This window comes from Pezoporus occidentalis, unplaced genomic scaffold, assembly GCF_034315485.1.
Source record: "Pezoporus occidentalis ecotype Australia unplaced genomic scaffold, CSIRO_AGI_Poc_V1 ctg63, whole genome shotgun sequence".
NCBI lineage: Eukaryota > Metazoa > Chordata > Aves > Psittaciformes > Psittacidae > Pezoporus > Pezoporus occidentalis.
In genome coordinates this window covers 5,389,851-5,409,121 of record NW_026915977.1, presented here as the reverse complement: position 1 = coordinate 5,409,121, position 19,271 = coordinate 5,389,851, and the positions used below count along the sequence as shown (strand labels likewise).

At 34.4% G+C, this 19,271-nt stretch overlaps 1 protein-coding gene across 3 annotated transcripts in view; it reads right to left on the bottom strand.

Moving 5' to 3' along the window:
- LOC134174862 (connector enhancer of kinase suppressor of ras 2-like) overlaps positions 1-19,271 on the bottom strand; it is a 189,754-nt gene that overhangs the window by 37,344 nt on the left and 133,139 nt on the right. For all 3 annotated transcript variants that reach the window (XR_009968814.1, XM_062640167.1, XM_062640169.1), the window contains exons 10-14: positions 17,119-17,252; positions 16,292-16,497; positions 11,407-11,492; positions 10,583-10,837; positions 1,814-1,848 (exon numbers count right to left, since the gene is read on the bottom strand). Coding sequence is in view for 2 of the 3 variants with exons in the window: in XM_062640167.1 (XP_062496151.1) it covers positions 1,814-1,848; positions 10,583-10,837; positions 11,407-11,492; positions 16,292-16,497; positions 17,119-17,252 (716 nt within the window). In the remaining variant the exon portion in view is untranslated. The remainder of the gene's footprint in view (positions 1-1,813; positions 1,849-10,582; positions 10,838-11,406; positions 11,493-16,291; positions 16,498-17,118; positions 17,253-19,271) is intronic.

Genomic DNA, 19,271 nt, shown 5'->3' with positions numbered 1-19,271 from the left:
CTACTTAGAAGAAGGTTATTAGGAACAAGAAGCTGTAATTCTGCCTCTTTTAAAATATTTTTCAACATGTTGAAAAGGTTGTGGACCTGAATTTTAGAATGACTGGGAGTAGGATTAGGAAAGAGACAGTCATTCTATGGAAGAATATTGAAGAATAGCCCTTTGCTATGAAAGTTCACCAAAATTTCATCAAGTCGTATGTCCCTGGAAAATATCTCTCAGCAGATGTCCAGTAGAGACTTGTGTCCTGTCCACAAAGCATGTTCCATCTGGGTTGCAATGTCCCTGCCAAACTGAGCATGTGCAATCCACTCGGAATAATTAGGCATGCTTTGTTCTGTGAAGAGCAAAATTCATTTGCTCCTTCTGGTTGCAAGAAACTATGGGTGGTGGAGAAGGAAGACAAAAACGGGGTGAGGCTTTTTTAGGAGTGGTATGTGATTTCTTTCTGTTGCAGAAAGTCAGGTAGGAAGGACCTGAGGGAAGGAGCAGCCATCCTGGAATGAAGAAGGGTGAGAAAAGGGAGTGACAAAAAGTAGGGAGAAACAAGTGTGAGGGAAGAACAGGACAAGAGCACAAGGCATGAAGGAGTTGGGAGATTAAGTGAAAAGAGCAAATGCAGAAGATTCACAGAAAATAGCAAGTTCTGAAAACTCCAACATGAGCAGTAAGGGCAAAAGGCGAAATCCAACAGTTACTTAAAAAAGAGACTGACAATGACACACTTTTTCCCCATGTAACCCCTGCCTTACACAAGATACAGGCTGCTTTGGTTCTGAATTGTAACTAAGTGGGACTATATTAATTTATTGTAAAAATAAAAACCTACATTTAGCTGAGGTGATGGATGACAAGGTAATGAACTACTACAATGGTGACAATGGAGAGACAAGCCTGTCTTGTATAAGATGAAGTAGAATTTTAACCTAGAAAAAGTCTTTCAAACTCTACCTTTGTCTCACTATCACCTGTGATAATGGTGCTGTTCGATTTAGTTGAATGCTGTTTTAAATGCTCACAGTACCCTACAACTGGTAAGCATCAGTAAATTCTTTTACTGATTACTGTAATTACCATTACAACTGTCTCTGAAACGAGCTACAATGTTTAATACACATATACAGAGGCAAAAATGCTGACTTTCCTGAAAGATCAGGCAGGAGGTGACTTGTATTTATGATCAGCAGCTAGTATCATTGTGCCTCAGACTTCCAGCTGTAATGTAGTGGTACTTATATCATTGAAGAACATCATTGTGAATTGTAAATCCTTTAGATTGGTGAAAGCACTCTAAATTAATTACTGATTTTACATTCAGTGCATGGTTTAACTTCTTAAACAGGTTTAGGCCATATAGAGGATGAAAAAATATTAAAAAGAATAACTATGAACTAGATGAACAGATTCCAATTAGACTTAATTATGACGTACTATGATACCCAAGTGTTTGCTATTTTAAATTTGTTCTTTTAATATGACTTACTGCACGCAACTAGAGTACGAACATACTTCATCAGATAAACTGCAATGGAAAGAGAGACAAACCCACTGTTGTAGTATATTTTTTTCCTCCTCCTAATCTTTAATAGACTTACATCTAAAATAGATTTTTTAACTTTTGGAACCTATATTTATATTTGATGTCAGTAAATGAAAACGAGGACGTTTACTAAATTATATTAATGCCAATATCACTAAATCCTGACAGTTTATTTCTCAAATATTGCAACTTAATTTCTGGGAGTAAAGAAGTGAATGTAATTTATAGATACATTATGTAGGTATTTAAATATAGAGTAACAGAAGTAATTACCTTTCAGTATCTCCGCTGATTGTGTCTCCTGCTCTCTGTAGAAGAAAAACAAATAGCATTAAGCACGACTAAAGACTACGTATACTTCCTGGGTGCACTCAACATAGGGGTATCTGCAGCAAGAGAAGTCACAGAAGTAAACCACAGTAGTCATTCTGTGACTTCAAGGAAAAGGAAATGGAAAATTTAGTTCAATTTCTAACTAAATGTTCTTTCAGAGTGAATATCAAGCTTAAAGCAATTTGCATCTGCACTTATAGCTTCAGCTGCTGCATAATTGTGATCAAAGCTCGTTAAAATAAGAAAGCTAAAAATTTGTCATAATGTCAGTGTTTGCAAAAATATTTGTATTTAAAAGGGAGTTTAAATGTAAAGGACAAATATTAGAATGTAGTATACAGAATTTCAGAAGAACAAACTGTCACCAAAACTTTCTTTAATACTGTTCTCACCTAGCTTTATATAACTTGATTTACTACACTGGTTATTCCTCTGAGGTTTGGAAATGAACTTGTCTTGCAGTAGTAAGTGATTCAAGAATGGTTCAGCTGTAACACTAATTAAAAAATAAAATCTTCTGACTGTTTTTGTTACTTTAAACCAAGCTTTATGATGGAGGTTTCCCACAGCTTGAAATTTCAACAAAGTATGCTTTAAAATGAATGTGTATTTGTTTGTAAATGTAGAAATCTGTACTTGAAAAATCTTTGACTATATGCTTTCTGACCAACCAAGCATGAAACAGATTATTTTTTGTAGGTATAATATTTGTGTTTTAATATCACCCCTTTACGCATAGAGTAAGGTACTTAATCACATGTGACTTCAGGGAACAGCTACAAAACTGAAATTCATGCTGCACATTTAAAAGACAGGAAGTCTGCTGGGTCTGTGTAACCACATGGGCTGTAACACAGATATATTCTAACAGCAGGCTTTTCTAAGAAGACTTTAAAATCTTCAGGGCACAAGTATGTATTTTGCCACTCCCCTCCTTCCCCTATTCCTTTGGTGTATCTGTATACAGAATCATTTCTCATCTTTTACCTTGCTATTTCTACTATAGGTTATAGGTTCACCACTTGAAGAAGGCAAAAACACCTTAAGTGATCAAGTTATCCTGGTATATAATATATATATGTATATTATATAAACTAATAGGTTTGCACTGGACTGATGGTACCATAGTAATATGAAAATACATCAAGAGTCCTTTTTGTCACCTGCTTGCATCTAATAAGAGAGTTATCTAAGCTAAGATCCAACAGACATCTTCCCCACAGCATGACCATGTAGATCTACATGACTCTTTTTCTTTTCTCTTAAGCGTTCCTGTTATCCAAAGCATTCGTCAGATCCAAATGAGAATCAGCCTCCTACGGGAACATCGTGAACAGACAGTAGGATTATTAATGGCAGAGATTTATTTCCAAACTATCAAGCATATGAAGTTACTGACAGCCTATATAAAGTCAAAAGTGGATCACTAAATCAGTACATGTTTCATAATGATTATAGGGCTAAAACTTAAAGAATGGCAAGCACTCCTCTGAGTGCCATTCTTTGACAGGTTTGTGTTTTAACTGCCACAGCTAACCCACACTCAAGGCAGAGAATATATCATGGCAAAAGTGTTTTCAATACAACAAAAATGACGCGCAATTAAATGTTTTCACTTACGTAGCCTTTCCTGTCTCTTACCTTCTGCAATATTAGGATGCTACAAATTTTACAAGTAACTTTTGATTTTCGTTTGTTGCTACATTAACTACTAGCCTTTTACTTCTGGTATTCTGCAAATATTCTAGCAAATACAAGTATCAAAGATGGTTACATTCAAATAAGAGAACTTAGCTATAATTAATAGTGTGTAACTTGTGTAACTGCACAGATAGAACACTGACCATTACTTGCATGTGGTAGACTCCTATCTACAATTTCAGCAACCTTATATTTCAGCAGTTGCTTTGTTCCCAAACTAGAATTTTACTTCATCTTACTAAAAGGCCACTTTCATGACTAGTAGACATGTGGGAGACTCAGGAGGCACAAGTCTTGTCGTGCTGTCACAGACTATAAATTCACAAAGTCTGTGAAATTCAGGTCACTGGCACTTATCAGCATTCTTTAGTGAGCTGCACATTTATGTAGCTCTAGGGGTTTTAGTGGATCTACTTCTCACTTGCACAAGTAGCAATGAAAGGACAATAAGGCCTGTGAAGTCTAACAGGGATATCTGATGGTCCTCTCCCAAAGCAAATCCTGTAGAAACTTCTATTTGCCTGAAATTTCTACAAATAACTGACAACAAAAAACCTGTTTCCTAGAATCAAGATTTCATAATGCAAATAAATATTTCCTCTTAAAAAGTAAAGAAAACACATAAATCAGAAAACAAAAGAACCCTGAACTGCAGAGATAGTGTGAAAACATTCAAAAGTTGTTCTTGTAGTTTACTAGTGGAAATGACTAGAATAGCTGGGAATGAGACTAAAAGAATCTGACAGTGAGTGTTACTAATCTCAGTGGTCAAATGTAATGTATTCAATACCTCCTAGATATGTCATTTATTCAGATGGGAAAAAGATTTTCACCATTCTGATGAATACTGTCCTTCTTCTATGCTCAGATACTGAATTCCATGCAAAAAATGATTTCTTCTCCTGCTTCCTTAACTCACATACTCATTATCCTGAGCATCACTTTTACATTATGTTTGTTTCAAAATCAAAGAGTAGCCTTGTTGCCGGGGGCTTTACTGATCTCTCCAGCTCAGTGAGCTGATGCTTAACCTATTGAATACACTTGTGAAATGATTATGCTCAGCTAAAAATGAAAGCAGCATTTGAGGTTTTTCTACCACTTGCTCTCTTTGAGAGGTGAGATAATAGAGACAGGAAATAATCTCATGCAATCTGTATCTATGCACATTTCAGAGGTACTAAATTTTTAGGCTGAAAAAAACACAAAATGACAGATGAGAAAGTTAACTCAAGACAGAAGAAAATATCCACTCAGAATGTTTAATTATGTGGTGCACTATGAACATTATATCAGCACACAATAGGTAGCAGGTTAAGCAACAATTTTTTTAACTAATCAAAATTCCATTTTTGGAAAACTGTTACATCCCAAAGAGAAGCTATCCCAGATTATATTTGATGTTAAAAAAGTATTCTGAAAGAATGAATAAAGGAAGAGTGTCTTGTGGCTAACAAAATTTATCTTATGTGTTAAACTGAAAAATAGTCCAAAAGGACAAATCACAACAATAGATAAACCGTGTTCTGTGTTGACCAAAGCCTACCTTTGTCCTCATCAATCCACTCTTTTAATTTAAGGGAAACAAAAGATAAATTTTTATCTGAACAGCAAAGGTACAAAAAAAATAATGAGAACAAAATATCAACACACCATCAAAAAAACCCCAAACCCAGGACAAAAGTTCTTTTCTTCAAAAACTAAGAATAAATCCTGCATTCTTAAAAAATGGGTGAGGTTTTCTTGGTCAAAGAAAATCAGTGTATTCACTTTTAAATATATTTGTGTTCTCTCAAACTCTTCTGTTTTTCTGGAGCAGACACCAGATATGATTTTGTTGAAATAAACCAACTATAACTATGGTATTTTAAGGAATGAGCAATCATTCCATGTTGCATACAAGGAATCTTCATCTTATACATGATGTAGAGGGACTAAAGTGGACATTCACTTGGATTATCCACTAAAGTTTAGAGAATTTTATTTTATCACAGAAAAATTCCAAGGCAGAATATAGTGCCATTTAATAAAAAGCATGGTGAAGTTTCACAGATTTCAAATGAAAAACATAATGCAGTTCTTCCTGGTACAGCTGGAAATGCAATCACATGAAATTATGCCGGTAGAGATGGAATGTATTTCTATCTGCAACTTTCCACTGTCACAAAGCACAAACATTTTCTTGCTGAGAAGATAAGATCATCTGACATGCAGCTCAGTATTCAGCAGTGATTTTGCTGCACAAGACTCCACAGGAAAGGAAAGGAAAGGGAAGTGGAAAAAGGGGAATGGCCTTGAAGTTGAAAGGATGTAGTGTAGCTCAAGAAGTTAGACAGGCCAGGGAATAAGACAGTCAATTCTTTCCCCTTCCTTTTTCTCACTTTCTCCATTCTCTAGGGACAGGCTGCCTGTGACCTGTCCTATTCAGGACTGGCCTCATGCAATGCTTTCCTTCATCCTCCAAAGCCCCATCCTCATTCTCTTGGTGAGGAACATAGGAAGCCTGCTGAGAAGATGTAAAGGGCAGGAACCAATGCTTGAACTAGGGAGGGAGAAAAACTCGGAGGAGAGTCTTCAAAGTACAACAGCTGGCTTCCCATGTACTGATCCTTTTGTCAGCAACAGTGGGAGATGATATTTGTGTTATGAGTTTGCGTATTATCATTCCTCTGGATTATATATGTTGAGATTATGGGAGTAATAGTATCAGTTATGGCTAATATTTATGAACAAATGCTCATACCTCAGCTGAGCTTCACAAATGCTCTACAGAGATGGGTGCCCACACGATGCTTGGTTGAAAGGCAGTATATTATTTCAGGAGTAAGCTCAACCATTTTACTAAATTGCTTCTTTATCCAAAAAGGTCTACCTGAAACAAAGCTGGTTTGTGTGCAGATCCATGACCTAAATTTGGTCTAACGTAGAGAATCCATACATGGTTTTCATTTTGCATTATGCACAGGGGGTAAAGGGTACCAGAAGCTCAGACTGAATGGTGATTTCTCTTCATTAGTGGAGTGGAGATCAAAGGCAAAACTTTTCAGCATGACAGAACTTCCATTGTGGAATTAGTTGCTCAGCACTAAATCCTAACACAGATCCAACTGCCTTCTTGCTTCTTCTTATTGCAAGTAGGTGTTTTTTACAGAAATAAAGGACAACCATAGTTCTAGACTAACACTGCTTTAGGCCTTTTTTCCTGGATTCAGGTTGATTGTAAAGTTCAGAATTACTGAATGAATGTGGAAATCTACAGGCCATTGACAGTATTAATAAAAAAGAGTATTTTTTAACATTTTATTTCCCTTTATTTTCCTTTGTACTGTAAAATGCCTTTTCCCTTTTGAACTGTTTATAGATCATTGAAGAGTATACTTTAGAGAATCATCTCTGAACAGAACTGTGAAGAAATATGTTATTGGATATTGCTACTGAAGGATCCTAGATACTCGTCATGTGCACAGTTATAGTACAGCACATATGCAAAATCTTATTTTAAAATCAATACAACTGGACAGAATTGGTGTGAAGCTACAGAAGCTAAATAGACTTATATTAGCTTCTCTGAGCAGCTAGATTTGATATAATCATTCTCACAGTGATTTCTCAACATAATTGCAAGGTAGGGAAAGAAGTTTTCAATATTACAGAGATTTAAATTAAAAGCAAAGGTAGACTTTATTCAGCAATTCAGAAAGGAAATAAAACTGTGAAGAAAGTAATTCTCATCCTTGACAGTGCAGTTTTGTTTCTCCCTGCAGGACCAGGAAAGAAGAAATAAAATATGAGGACTTTTCCTTCCTACAAAATTGGCAGTAAGAGACTCCTCCTTCAGTCGTATGGAACTGAATACATAGATTCTCCCAGACTTAGTTGTTATAGCACTCAGGCTGCCTATCACCAGAAGAGGCATCTGGAACATCTGGCCCATCCCAGCATGCAGCATTACAGGAAAAACAGATCTACATTGGTTTTGGACACATTTTAGGTCTCAGCATGAGCCATTAAATTTTATGTTGTTTGTCACGCTGACTTCTACAGCTCCAAGAACAGTTAAATAGCATTTACATCACTTTGTGCTAAAAGGCATGCATTACCAACTTCCTGGGGTCAGCAGGAAGAAAATAAAAAGCAAATTAAGCAAATGCTGTGAAACAATGACTAACCCTGAACTATTATAATGCTTCAAGTTACCTTTAAAATAAAAAGGGACTCCTGCCATAATATTCTCAATGACTACCTTGAAGCAGTCGTTATTTCTGTTATACTGCACAGGGAATATTGAAGTGAAAAAATTTATCTTAAAATTAATTAAAAATTAAGTCCCTTCTACATATCGAATTCTAATTCACAAAAAAAATTAGAAGATTCAATAGTTTACAATCCAATTTCTTAATATATGACACGACAAAACAAAATATCCAATTACTTAGTAGATAATAAGCCCAGAACATTTACTGCCAAGTAAAACCAGAAAAGAGATCATTATCTTGTTTGAGAATTTAATGTAGTAACCAGTAAATTCAATTTCAGAGTTTCAGAAACTAGTGCAGATCTAAGGCAGTAAAACCACACAGTTGAACACCATGTAGATTTTCAGACTGGGTCTGGAGTATGAACTTGATGAGCTAATATTCTTCAGAATGACCTCTTGTCAATAGAAAATAAAAACACATCCAGATTTTAACTCTTTTCTAGCAAGCCCAGAGTCAAGCCCAACAGTGCATTTCAACAGTCTCTAATGGATATACTTTTGTGGTATTTACATATACCTCATTGTTTAGCTTAATCTGGTAAACAATGTCTCTTCAGAAGGGAAGCATAGTAAACATTGGAAGTCATGTTCTAAGAAATACTTTATTGATTAATAATTAACCATAATAGCCTTGTTAATTGTAATTGACTCTCCTCAAATTCTGTGACATCAATTAAATTAGCATTATAAATATATCCTGAAAGGGGCAGTGTTTCTTGACAGTGATATTTTACTGCAACATAGCTTTATGCATCATTTTATATCCTGGGCATACTGCCAATGTTGCATTACCTAAATATCCATTTTATATAGTAACTCTGCATCCTCACAGCAACTTATGAAATCAGCCTAATTGTTTAATTTTAGGTTCCAAATCAACATTCTTTCCAAAGCATTAATCTAGTGGTGAATCTATGCAATTACCCATTTTGTAAAACTTCTTACGTCTGTGTCTGGTAATTTAAACTACTGTTAAGTGAGTGCCTTTTTTGTGTGTGTATGTATTTATGTAAGTGCTTAGAAAATAAAGCAATGGCTAAGCGATGCTGTGTATCTCAGTTCCTCCTTCCATCATGCCATTCTTGTTGGCTTAAAAGACACAATCAATCACCTTCCCTTTACTAAAGATGGCTAAGATCCTGTTTAGCATTATCATCTCCATTTTTCAAAGCATTTAGGTAGGCTTAAATTTTTATCTCTATCCCAAAGTTGTTCTGGGCATGTATTAAGTGTAGAGGAAATAATGGAAATTTGATTATAACAGTTCTGCAGTTTTGACTTCCATAAAAAAATAACCAACAAAAAAAAAAAACGAAACCAGTTTTGTCATCTGATAGTACTACCTCCAGGCAGCTGCGAAAAGACAAAACACAGAGCAGAAGAGCAAGGAAAAGGTAAGCTGACTTCAGACAAGTTCTTCTTATTATTTCTTTATTTTTAATATGAAAGTAACAAACGCTGGTTTATAGTGACTTGGTTTGCTAATGTTTAGAAGTATCTTCTTTTTATTAACCTTAATCTTGCTGTAGACTGAATTCTTGATAAAATAAAATCCAAATAAATAAATTAATGTGCTTATGAAAGTCCCAGTAACACCTTTAGATGTGAGATGATCTACCTAAAACCTAAATTTTAATTCAGGAACACATCTATCTGTTATTTTTATCTTCCTTTTTGTTACCAAAAAACCATTAAATATTCTTTGATATTTAACATTTTCATTCTGGGTAGATATCTTTCAGGACAGATATGCCAAACAGTGTTTTGCTTCTCTTTTCAGAATTCTTTCAGTATTCAAAGTGGACAGATGCGAATACGAATGATTCTGTACTGGCAAGAACCCACAAAACCTGTGTCAGCAACTCTTGTATATTTGTTGACTCAGTTCCTCTTGTATATTTATAAGGCAGTTGACTAAGTGCCTGAGATATTCCGATTCCTATGACTATCTGCTTAAGGACTGCAAAGGTCTGTTTCTAAAGTTCAAAACATGTATGGTGATAAAAGAATTTATACCACTCTCTCAGTCAATGAATAGTCATTTTACATGTGTCCACCTCTGTAATTACTACACATTGTAGTAGAGTTTATGAAAGAGGTACTGCACTGACTTCTTGGGTAGACCAACCACTACAGATAACATTATCTCCTTTTTTCCGGTTTCCTGTATTTCCTTCAGACCCTTCACATTTGATGTATTATGTCATTAGTTTCATATTTATTGTGCTATCCTACAATATCATATTACTAATTTATCTTGCCTATTTCAAATAGTTGCATTCATATTAACATGCAACGAAAGCCACAGAATGAAGAGCTGCTCCTAGTGACAGTGACTTACAGTTGAAAAAAATAATATAAAACTGTGTATTTGTTGCAGACATTTAAGATAATATTTCTATTGAAACTTCTGTTACTACTGGTGATGAGAAATAAATAGACAATGAGCCTGGGAACTTAACCAATAACTATCATTATTTAAAGAGTGCAATTAGCATCTTACCCCATATGACTCATATCCCTTTCTTCAGAAGACAGGTGAGTCAACAGACAATCATCACTCTTCCAGAAATTACCTAAAGCCAGTTGATTCATCTACCATCTTATGAAATAATGTTCAGTTTTCTGCAGACTTGCATAATTTTCTCATTCATCTTAAAAAATGAACTACTGCTTTTCTCTCTGGATCTGAAATCCTTTTCTGTGACTTTGTGATCCCGATAATCTATGCAAGATTTTTATATACTTACATGATAAAGTGGAACTGTATTGTTTTCTGCCAGTGAGAAATTCAAGACATCTTGCTGTCCAGGTTCAAGCCTAATATTAATAGTAGATGCCAATACAGATGGACTAATAGGGTAATTTGTACTGCTTGTGGGTTTGCCCTTTTTTCTTGATCTACGACCTGTGTCCCTTTTGTTGTCTTTTTGTGTCAAAGGCTCTTCTTGGATAACCAGTATCTTGTCATCACTCAGATACCGCAGGAGTGAATTCTCAGAGTCAGTTGTTGGAGGAAAAGAAAAGAAAAAAGAAACATTAGTAAGAGGAAACAAAAAGAGAATAATGAAAAAGGAAAAAAAAGAACTTTGCTATCACCATGCTTCTTGCAAAGTTCATAATTCCCACTGGAATCGATAGAAACTTATTCAATTAGGACTGCTGGTCTGAACACTGACAGTACAATTGCAGAGTCTTGTTTCAAATACTTATTCATACTAATTGAAACCTGTCTCAAAGAACATAACATCTATAACATCACTTACTGCTTTCTAGAACTGTGAAGATTAAAAACTGATTGCTGTTAACATATATCTGAATTTTATAAGTTTTTTTTTCCCCTTGATGTTTATCTTTTTTTTTATACTACAATTAGATAGAGTAAATCCCTTCTACTAATACAAACTTTTTAATTAGCAGAAACACAAAAGCCCAGATACTAAACAGGTTCTTTTATGTTCTCTGTGGTACTCAAGAAAAACAGACTGGCTTCCTGTAATGGTATCTTCATGCTTCTTAGGTAACAAAGAAAAAAAACCTTGGAGAACAGGACAGGAAAAAAAAAATACTCACCTCTGCTTCCCCTCTTGTACATGTTTTGTTCTTTTGACTCCCCTATCCAACTGTACTCAGTAGGCATAGAAACAGGCCTTAAATCTCCTGGAAACAATCCCAAGATAAAACATTATAATTTTTGAAGACTAAAAGTAGTGGCAGTATAGATTATGTTTATAAATTACAGTCATGACATGACCCTTCAGAGCAATCCTTTTTATCAGCACCTATATATTATTATAGGTGTAGCATTCAGGATCAATTAAACACCATATATGCTGGATTCTCCTCTTCATCATACCAATCTGAAGGAAAGTACCACTACTTTGGTGAAATTCCTTGCAAATGGGAAGTAGATTACAAATATGCTTTTGAACTCTGTTCTGTAAAAACTTGCTCACCCATTAAATAGATGTTCTGGAATAATTACAGAATCAGTTTTTAAATGGACTAATATGCTTTAGTAAAACTAGAAAGACTGTTAATACAGATAGAATATTATGTATGTATCAATTAAACAGTAAAACCTCTCTGGCCTGGAAAACCACATGGTGATTAATAAGGGGATCTCATTTCAAGAGCATGAATTTTAAATGCCTTAAAAAGAAAACACGGAGCGCAGTTTGGTAACAAAAGCAACAACAACAAAAAAAGAAGATTCAGACATTAAGGGTTTTATTAATACACTTTTATTGCTCTGTGGCTGTAAGATATAAATGGGCACTAGTCATTCCCTGCTATAGTATCAGTAGAACATTAATAGCAGGCCATTAAAGGAGGAATACTGCATACCCTACTATAAAGCATTAGCACTCTGGCCTTGTCAGTGTGCGTTATTATCACAAAACACAGAAACACACCCTCTACATTATGGGTTAAGTTCTGTCTGACCCATAAAGCCAAAGATTCATGTTTCCATGTACCAGCTGACTAGACTTCGTGTGTTTATTGAGCACTCGAACACATTTTTTTAAGGTAGCTTGCTACTGTTCTGTTTCTAGGATAATTATGGAACTTAAATGTGAACAAGTGTTTCTTTTCCATTATGAATTTTCCCAGGTTGATTTGAGTGACAAAGTATTTTCTGTGGCTTATTTGCACGCCAATATAGTGTTTTATTCACCATTCTTCCAAAACACAGGTTCGTAGCTACCAAAATGTTGGGAAGGATTTAAGAACAAACAGGTTTATAAGACAAGTATCCTTCTGGGTAACATGGTTTTCTGCAAATGGAAGGGATAACACACCTTAAGTACTGAGATACTCCCATATTATACTTCTACTCATACCATAATAGTTAGTGTATAACTAATTGTATGGTAAATAAATGTTTCCCTATCTGCCTGACAGTTGAAACTAACTACAAATGTATTATTCAACTCCCAATCTCAAATTTGGTGTTAGAAGAACAATACAAATTTAAGAAATAAATCAAACAAAAGGACGAATCAGTAATATGGAAAAGAATGAGAAACAAGTGAAGATTATAAATTTAAAAAAAAAGAGAGAAAATAAGAATGCACATAACAGATGATGATCAAAGTAATAAAACTTAGCAGTATTTCTGTAAAGAGAAGTAAGGTCTGGAGCTCTGGAGAGATTTGTAACACAAACGCTAGATAACTCAGCACAATTGACATCAGAGTAGAAATACAGGAAAGGAAGCACACAAGCCAAACAAAGGAACCAGTGATTTTGCATATTGCTTATTTTGCTTCCAAGTTCTTTTGCAAACAAATGTAAGTAAACTATGAAGTGTTTTAACATTGCAACTTGGTCATTTAGAACTATACAAAATTACTTTGCACAAGTACCAGTATAAATCAAAAACAAAAAAAAACCTCCAAACTTACTTATGATGTTTTTGCCTCTAACACATAAACCAGAAACAATTTGACAATGCTTTGCCACAAGAACTCTAAATACCATAGCGTGTTAGAGTAGGACTAATGTTATAGTACAACTCTTGGTAAGACAAAAAATTCACTGCAGCAATGATAAATACAAGCTTAACTTTAAAAAAATGGTTCAAGAAAATGAACTTATCTGCCTTCCTAGATTTTGCATATATCATCAATATGGACTGTCTCATCTGCCTGAGTATCCTGCCACCTACCTGCTGCATCAGAGAGTGGATTTTAATAAGCACTTTAATTCTGTTAGATCCATGTCAGGATCTTTCTGAACTGTGGCCTATGTGAGTCCTTGCAATACTGAAAGTGTCTGCTCAACCATCAAAAACTTCAGTTTTCATTTTCCTTACTTTGCCCATGGCCATCTGGCTCCAGCATTGGATAGGTGTTAATTGGATCTACCATAAATCCTGTCTTTCCACCCAAAAGACATATCGTCACTTTGAAGGGTCAGATGCATATCTTTAAGTAAAAAAAAATTAAATACTACACATAAGTAGAAAAAAAAGATCTCATTTTAAGTCTGATATAATTGACAGATTAATCTGTAGTTTAAAAAAATTGGGTTTAACAATTGGTTTTGAAACAAAGGCATATTCTTGAGACTTTAAAATAAAATTCCCTCTAGATTTTCAAGGTTACAGAAAATCAGAACTGTCCATCAGAAACACTAGAAAAATCTTGCATATTACTGGGATCAGGCAGAGTGCCCAACATTTGAAGTCATTGTGCAGCCTGATTCTATGAAAGCAAGCCAAATACATCCACCTGGCTTCAATTTTAATCACAGTTAAGACTTATCTTTCTTTCTAATTTTATTATAAAATGATGTCACTTACCAGGTGGATAAAGACTGAATATTACTAGTCTTAAGATGGAATCCCATTCTTCAATGTTACAGCTTCTTCAAGCATCAAGTATATGGCTGTACTAGTTACTAAAAATATCCTATATCTCACAAAGATTTATTAAAGCTTCCCTGTTCTGAAAACACAGTATGTGAATGTATATACACAATCCTGTCCATTTTATAATGGCTATTTTTTCATTTTTTACTGTAAATCCAGCTGTAGTTATCAAAACACAAATACAGGACAAAAGTCTAATTGGGAAACATAAGATAAGCTTGGTTTCAATCTAGTAGAACAACAAAGCCGAAACAAAACTTGGGAAGATGGATGTCCTTTGTCGGAAAAGTCTAGCTACGGTGAATTACCACACTCTAGCAGTGATAGTTCAATGCATTTTGACATAATTTGAAATACCCTTGCAGCTTTTCAGATTGTACCCTCTCAGCTCTTGAAACAGCAGGTGAGGTTACTTTACTGCCGCTTATTCATTGACCTTAGGCAAAAGGTAATACAGCTGAAACCTTAATCAAGGTAAGCCATGTAAACTATGTCATAGATACCTCACATAAAATAAGAAAACCTCAGCAAACGGATCCTGACAGAGGAAAATGTACAGCTTAACTACCAAAACCTGTTTTGGCATCTGGAGCCATCAGCTCTAACTCTTCTGACATTTATGGTGGTCAGAACACTTCAGTCTGAGAACAGGGATGAGAAGCTGCGTTGGCTTGGCTCTAACAACTGAAAGAAGCAGGGGAAGCTACATTTAATAACACACATGGTATCAAATCCTGCACAAGACCAACCACTTCTGTGGCAGACCAACAGAATCAGTGCCTGGAGTGCTGAAAGATTTTTCTCCCCCCCCCCCCCAAGTGTATTCCATTTCAGCTGTTATTGGATCTTTCACTATAACTGCCTTTGGTATTATCTCAATTGAACTGCAGCATGTTTTTATTACCTGGGTTCTTCACAGGCACATTTTTCTTTACTACTCTGAGCTTGTGAGAGGTTTTCCCTTTCCTAGATATCAAAGACCAACAAAAATTAGGAACTTTTTTTATTTTTCTTTTTTTTTCTTTTTTCTTTTTTTTTAACAAAATGTGAGAAAGGAAAAACCTGAGTCTCAGAACGTTTTCTGAGTTTCATTCTTAGGTGAATGAAGTACGTACTGATGGCATTGCGCACATATATATATATATATATATATACACCTTAAAAGATATCACCTATCCATACATAATGCTATGATCAGGACAAGTTCTCTCTTGGCTCAGAAGTAATGCTATTTTCAGAAGCAGATGTAATAACAGTTCTTAAAAGAAAACTGTTAAAGTGGTAAACTTTACAGAAAAATAACTTACTGCCTTAAAATAAAACTGCTGAAACTATATGGAGAATACAGTGTTATATTTCGATTGTGTTCTTCCAAAATTCACCAGAACCAAGGAAATAGATTTTAACAGATGAGCAAAAAAAACCCCTGTCAATTCATTTTCAGCAATACATTTTATATAGATATGTATAGTCATATACAAGGTACATACACATATACCTGTACACTCATATGAATTTACATACACAAGAAATTTCCATATAAACCCACAGTAAATTATTGTTTTAATAGCATCTTAGGTTTTAAGCAGTCCCCAGTCTAAGATTTGGAAATATATTTCTGGTATTAACAAATGCACTGTAGGATACTAATGTAATTATATCAATTTAATACAGCACTGAATTTTGGAGGGCCTTGCATCTTACAGATACTTTCATACTCCAGTAAGTCTTTTCAGGCCCTCCACTGAAGTTTAGCAGGCCACAACACTGCAACTAAAATAATCTCCAAGAGTTTGTGAATGAAATTGAGTAAAGCAAGATGCTAGAGGTACAAATAATATGAACTTAAGTAGCATTCAAAATTTTAAGTATGCACTTCAGAATAAATCTATAAACAACTTAGCCCTGATCATGAATGTTGGCTTGTAATTATACTAATCATTCCTTCACATAAACTTTTGCTTTTTATTCATAGCCAACAGGTCATGGTCTAACAGAAAATGACAGGTATTTGAGGCACTGCAGTGTCAACAGTACAATCTCCAAATTCAGTCAATTAAAAAATGTAAGAAATCAAACCTACCATGAGTGGGTGTTTTTTCTCTCCTCCGCACTCCTGTAGCTCTGCTTCTCTCATACTCAGAGCCCACAGGGTGGCCTTCGCTCTCAATTAGGGTGTAGTATTTCCCACTTTCATGCTCCAGAAAATAGCTTGGAGAGTCAGAGCCTTTCATCCCAGACTTTCCAAATTTGCTGATGTCATCACAAGACATTATTCCAATTTCATCCCTATAAACAGTAAACCAGAAGATTCTGGAGAATTTAACCACTTTATGATAAAGCTAAAGTATAAAACTGTCTCTCCCAAGCACTACAAATAAAAAGTCCTATAATTGAAATGCTATTATTTGAGCATTACATTCAACAAATGTGAATTAATGAAATCATCATTAGGTTTCATTTTACCTGTAAGATAAACATAGTTATTCAGGAGTTTTCTAGTACCTGAGAGGCAGCCCAAGGAATTGATATAACATGAGGAGACAAAGGGTTCCCTTGCAGAAATGCATGCTTTGGAATAAGATTCAAGTGATCACATAAAGGTAAATAAAACTAAACAATTAAAGACTTCTTTAAATCTTTCTTGGTTTCAGCCTAAAAACAGGTTTTGCTCAATTTGTGTCTCTAAATGAAAGTTAAGTCTCTCAAAATAATGATACACTGCTTAAGTTTACTAAACATTTCATTTTAATATAAATTACTACCAATTTTAATAATGTTAATATTTATATTAATAAATATTTAGTTTCATCCTGGGGCTTTTTGTTTTGTCTGGTTTTTATTAATCCAGTGAAATTCAAGTGTAAACTTTTATTTTTCAAAACCTCAAATTAATTAGGAAGTAAATACCTGGGGCCATAAAGTCCTGACATAGGAGACAGGATGAAAACATCCTGGAGTGTGGAGTTCTCCAGTTTTGAGGATATGCCCATGGTACTCGTTGGTGTTGTAGAACTGCTTGTTGGACTGGTTGGAATTACAGGCTGTAAAAAGGAAGAAAAAAAAAAAGGCACATGAAAGAATAAATTAGTGATGTTTTCTGTGCTAAAATTTCTTCACAATGGAGTCAATGTGAATCATTTTAGGAATCTTGACCTCTTTTTTTGGATTATCCTTCTTTTCAAATTCAACTGAGCTTTCTTCAAAAAAGATGTTTGCTGAGATACTGTTTTACCAGAGTTCAAGACTAGTTATGAAAGAAACTGATAAAAGACCACTGACATTACTTTAAAAGCCATCTCATGGGAAAAATCTGAGGCTCAGAATCAGAATAAGATTTTTAATCAATGCAGAAAATCAATTACATGGGGAAGGAGGGCAGACACTATCAAATGCCATTAATACAAAAATAATTACAGAACTCTGGAATACTTACAGTGAATGAAAGTATACAGAAGCAGAATGTTGGGTTCAGTAGAAGATTTACTGTTAACAAGGACAGAATAACTAAATTTCTTTTAAAAAAGCAGAATTTATAGTCATGTACTGTTCCTTATTTTTTTATGAATCCATAGCAGTGATGATTGTACCACTGTGATACAAAGACAGGTTCTGCTGTGACTACCGATAAAATAAGTAACCTAAGCAATAAATGTGAGCAATAAACACTGAAATAATAACAATAAATATAAGAATAGAATAGAATAGAATAGAATAGAATAGAATAGAATAGAATAGAATAGAATATGGGGGTCTTTGGGGATTTCTGCATTTTTAATTTTTAAATAAAGTTAAACACTATTTTTTGCTCAAATGCCAAGAAAGCTCAAGTCAATGGCTATAAGGACTACAACCAAATATTCTGTGAAGGATACAAAAATATATGCAAAGAATATTTTTAAACACAGGTACAGTCTGTGTTTGTAGTAAAGAAACAGAAAATATTTTTATTTTGTATTACTGTCTAGATTTTGAATATTAATAATTCCCATTCAATTACAAAATTGTGCTGAAATAGATACAGCTAGTTTTGTACAGGTGGAAAGGAAACAGTGACCCTAAAAATTGGATGAAAGCTATGAAGACCAGTTATAATCTTTTTCTAAATACAAATTTTTCTATCTTCCAAAGAAAAACACTGACGTTATTTTTGTGTGATTCAAAAAGTAAAAGCAATATTAAATACTAAAAAAGGATGCTTTTTCACGAAACTAACATTTTGCATAGGGGTACAAATTATACTCTGCTATGCTTATTGTTAAGCCTCTTACACTCCAATCAAATGTTTTAGGTTTCTTTCATGTTATCAATATAAATAGATAATAAGTGATGTGCAAAGACAAGAATAATTCACTACTTACTTTCTCATATCTCCAGAAATTAGGAATATGAAACACAAGTGAAATAACTGATGTACATATTCCTATTTATATCTCTCAGCAAGGCAAGCTCCTTCCAAGATGACATTCAGCTTTTTCTTTACTGTAATTTTCACATTATTTGGAATTATTGCCGTATTATTCCATTGCTACGTTCTTTAAAACTTCAGTTCATTATTTCCAAGTAGAAATAATCAAAGAATAAGTTACATTTGCCCCTCTTTCATTTCATTACATTTTTAGAGCTTTTTTCTAGTTTTTCAAACTATAATTTTCCAATTTTTAAATACCAAGTGCCCTCTTGGGTCAGAAAGTTAGTAAGCAGATCCTTCAGGGTGTTGGGAAAACATGGAGCGTGTTGGGAAAACAGGTGTACAACCTATCTATTGAATATTAAAGGATATATTCTTTATTTCATAGCAAACCATTAATAGCTATTCGCTAGGCAAGGTACCATCAAGTAGTTTTCCACCTATTTAATCTCAATTCCATCTAGTCCTGAATTCTCTACGCCATACTTATGAGGATGTCATAAGAAAAGGTATTAATATCAGGGTAAGATATACAGGTTCTGTCCTATCCACCAGGCCAGGTAACTGCTCACATGAGAGTTTTAAATCTGTTTAATGATTTCTTCATAATAAATTCATACTGATTTTACTTATCTGTTATCTTCCAAGTGCT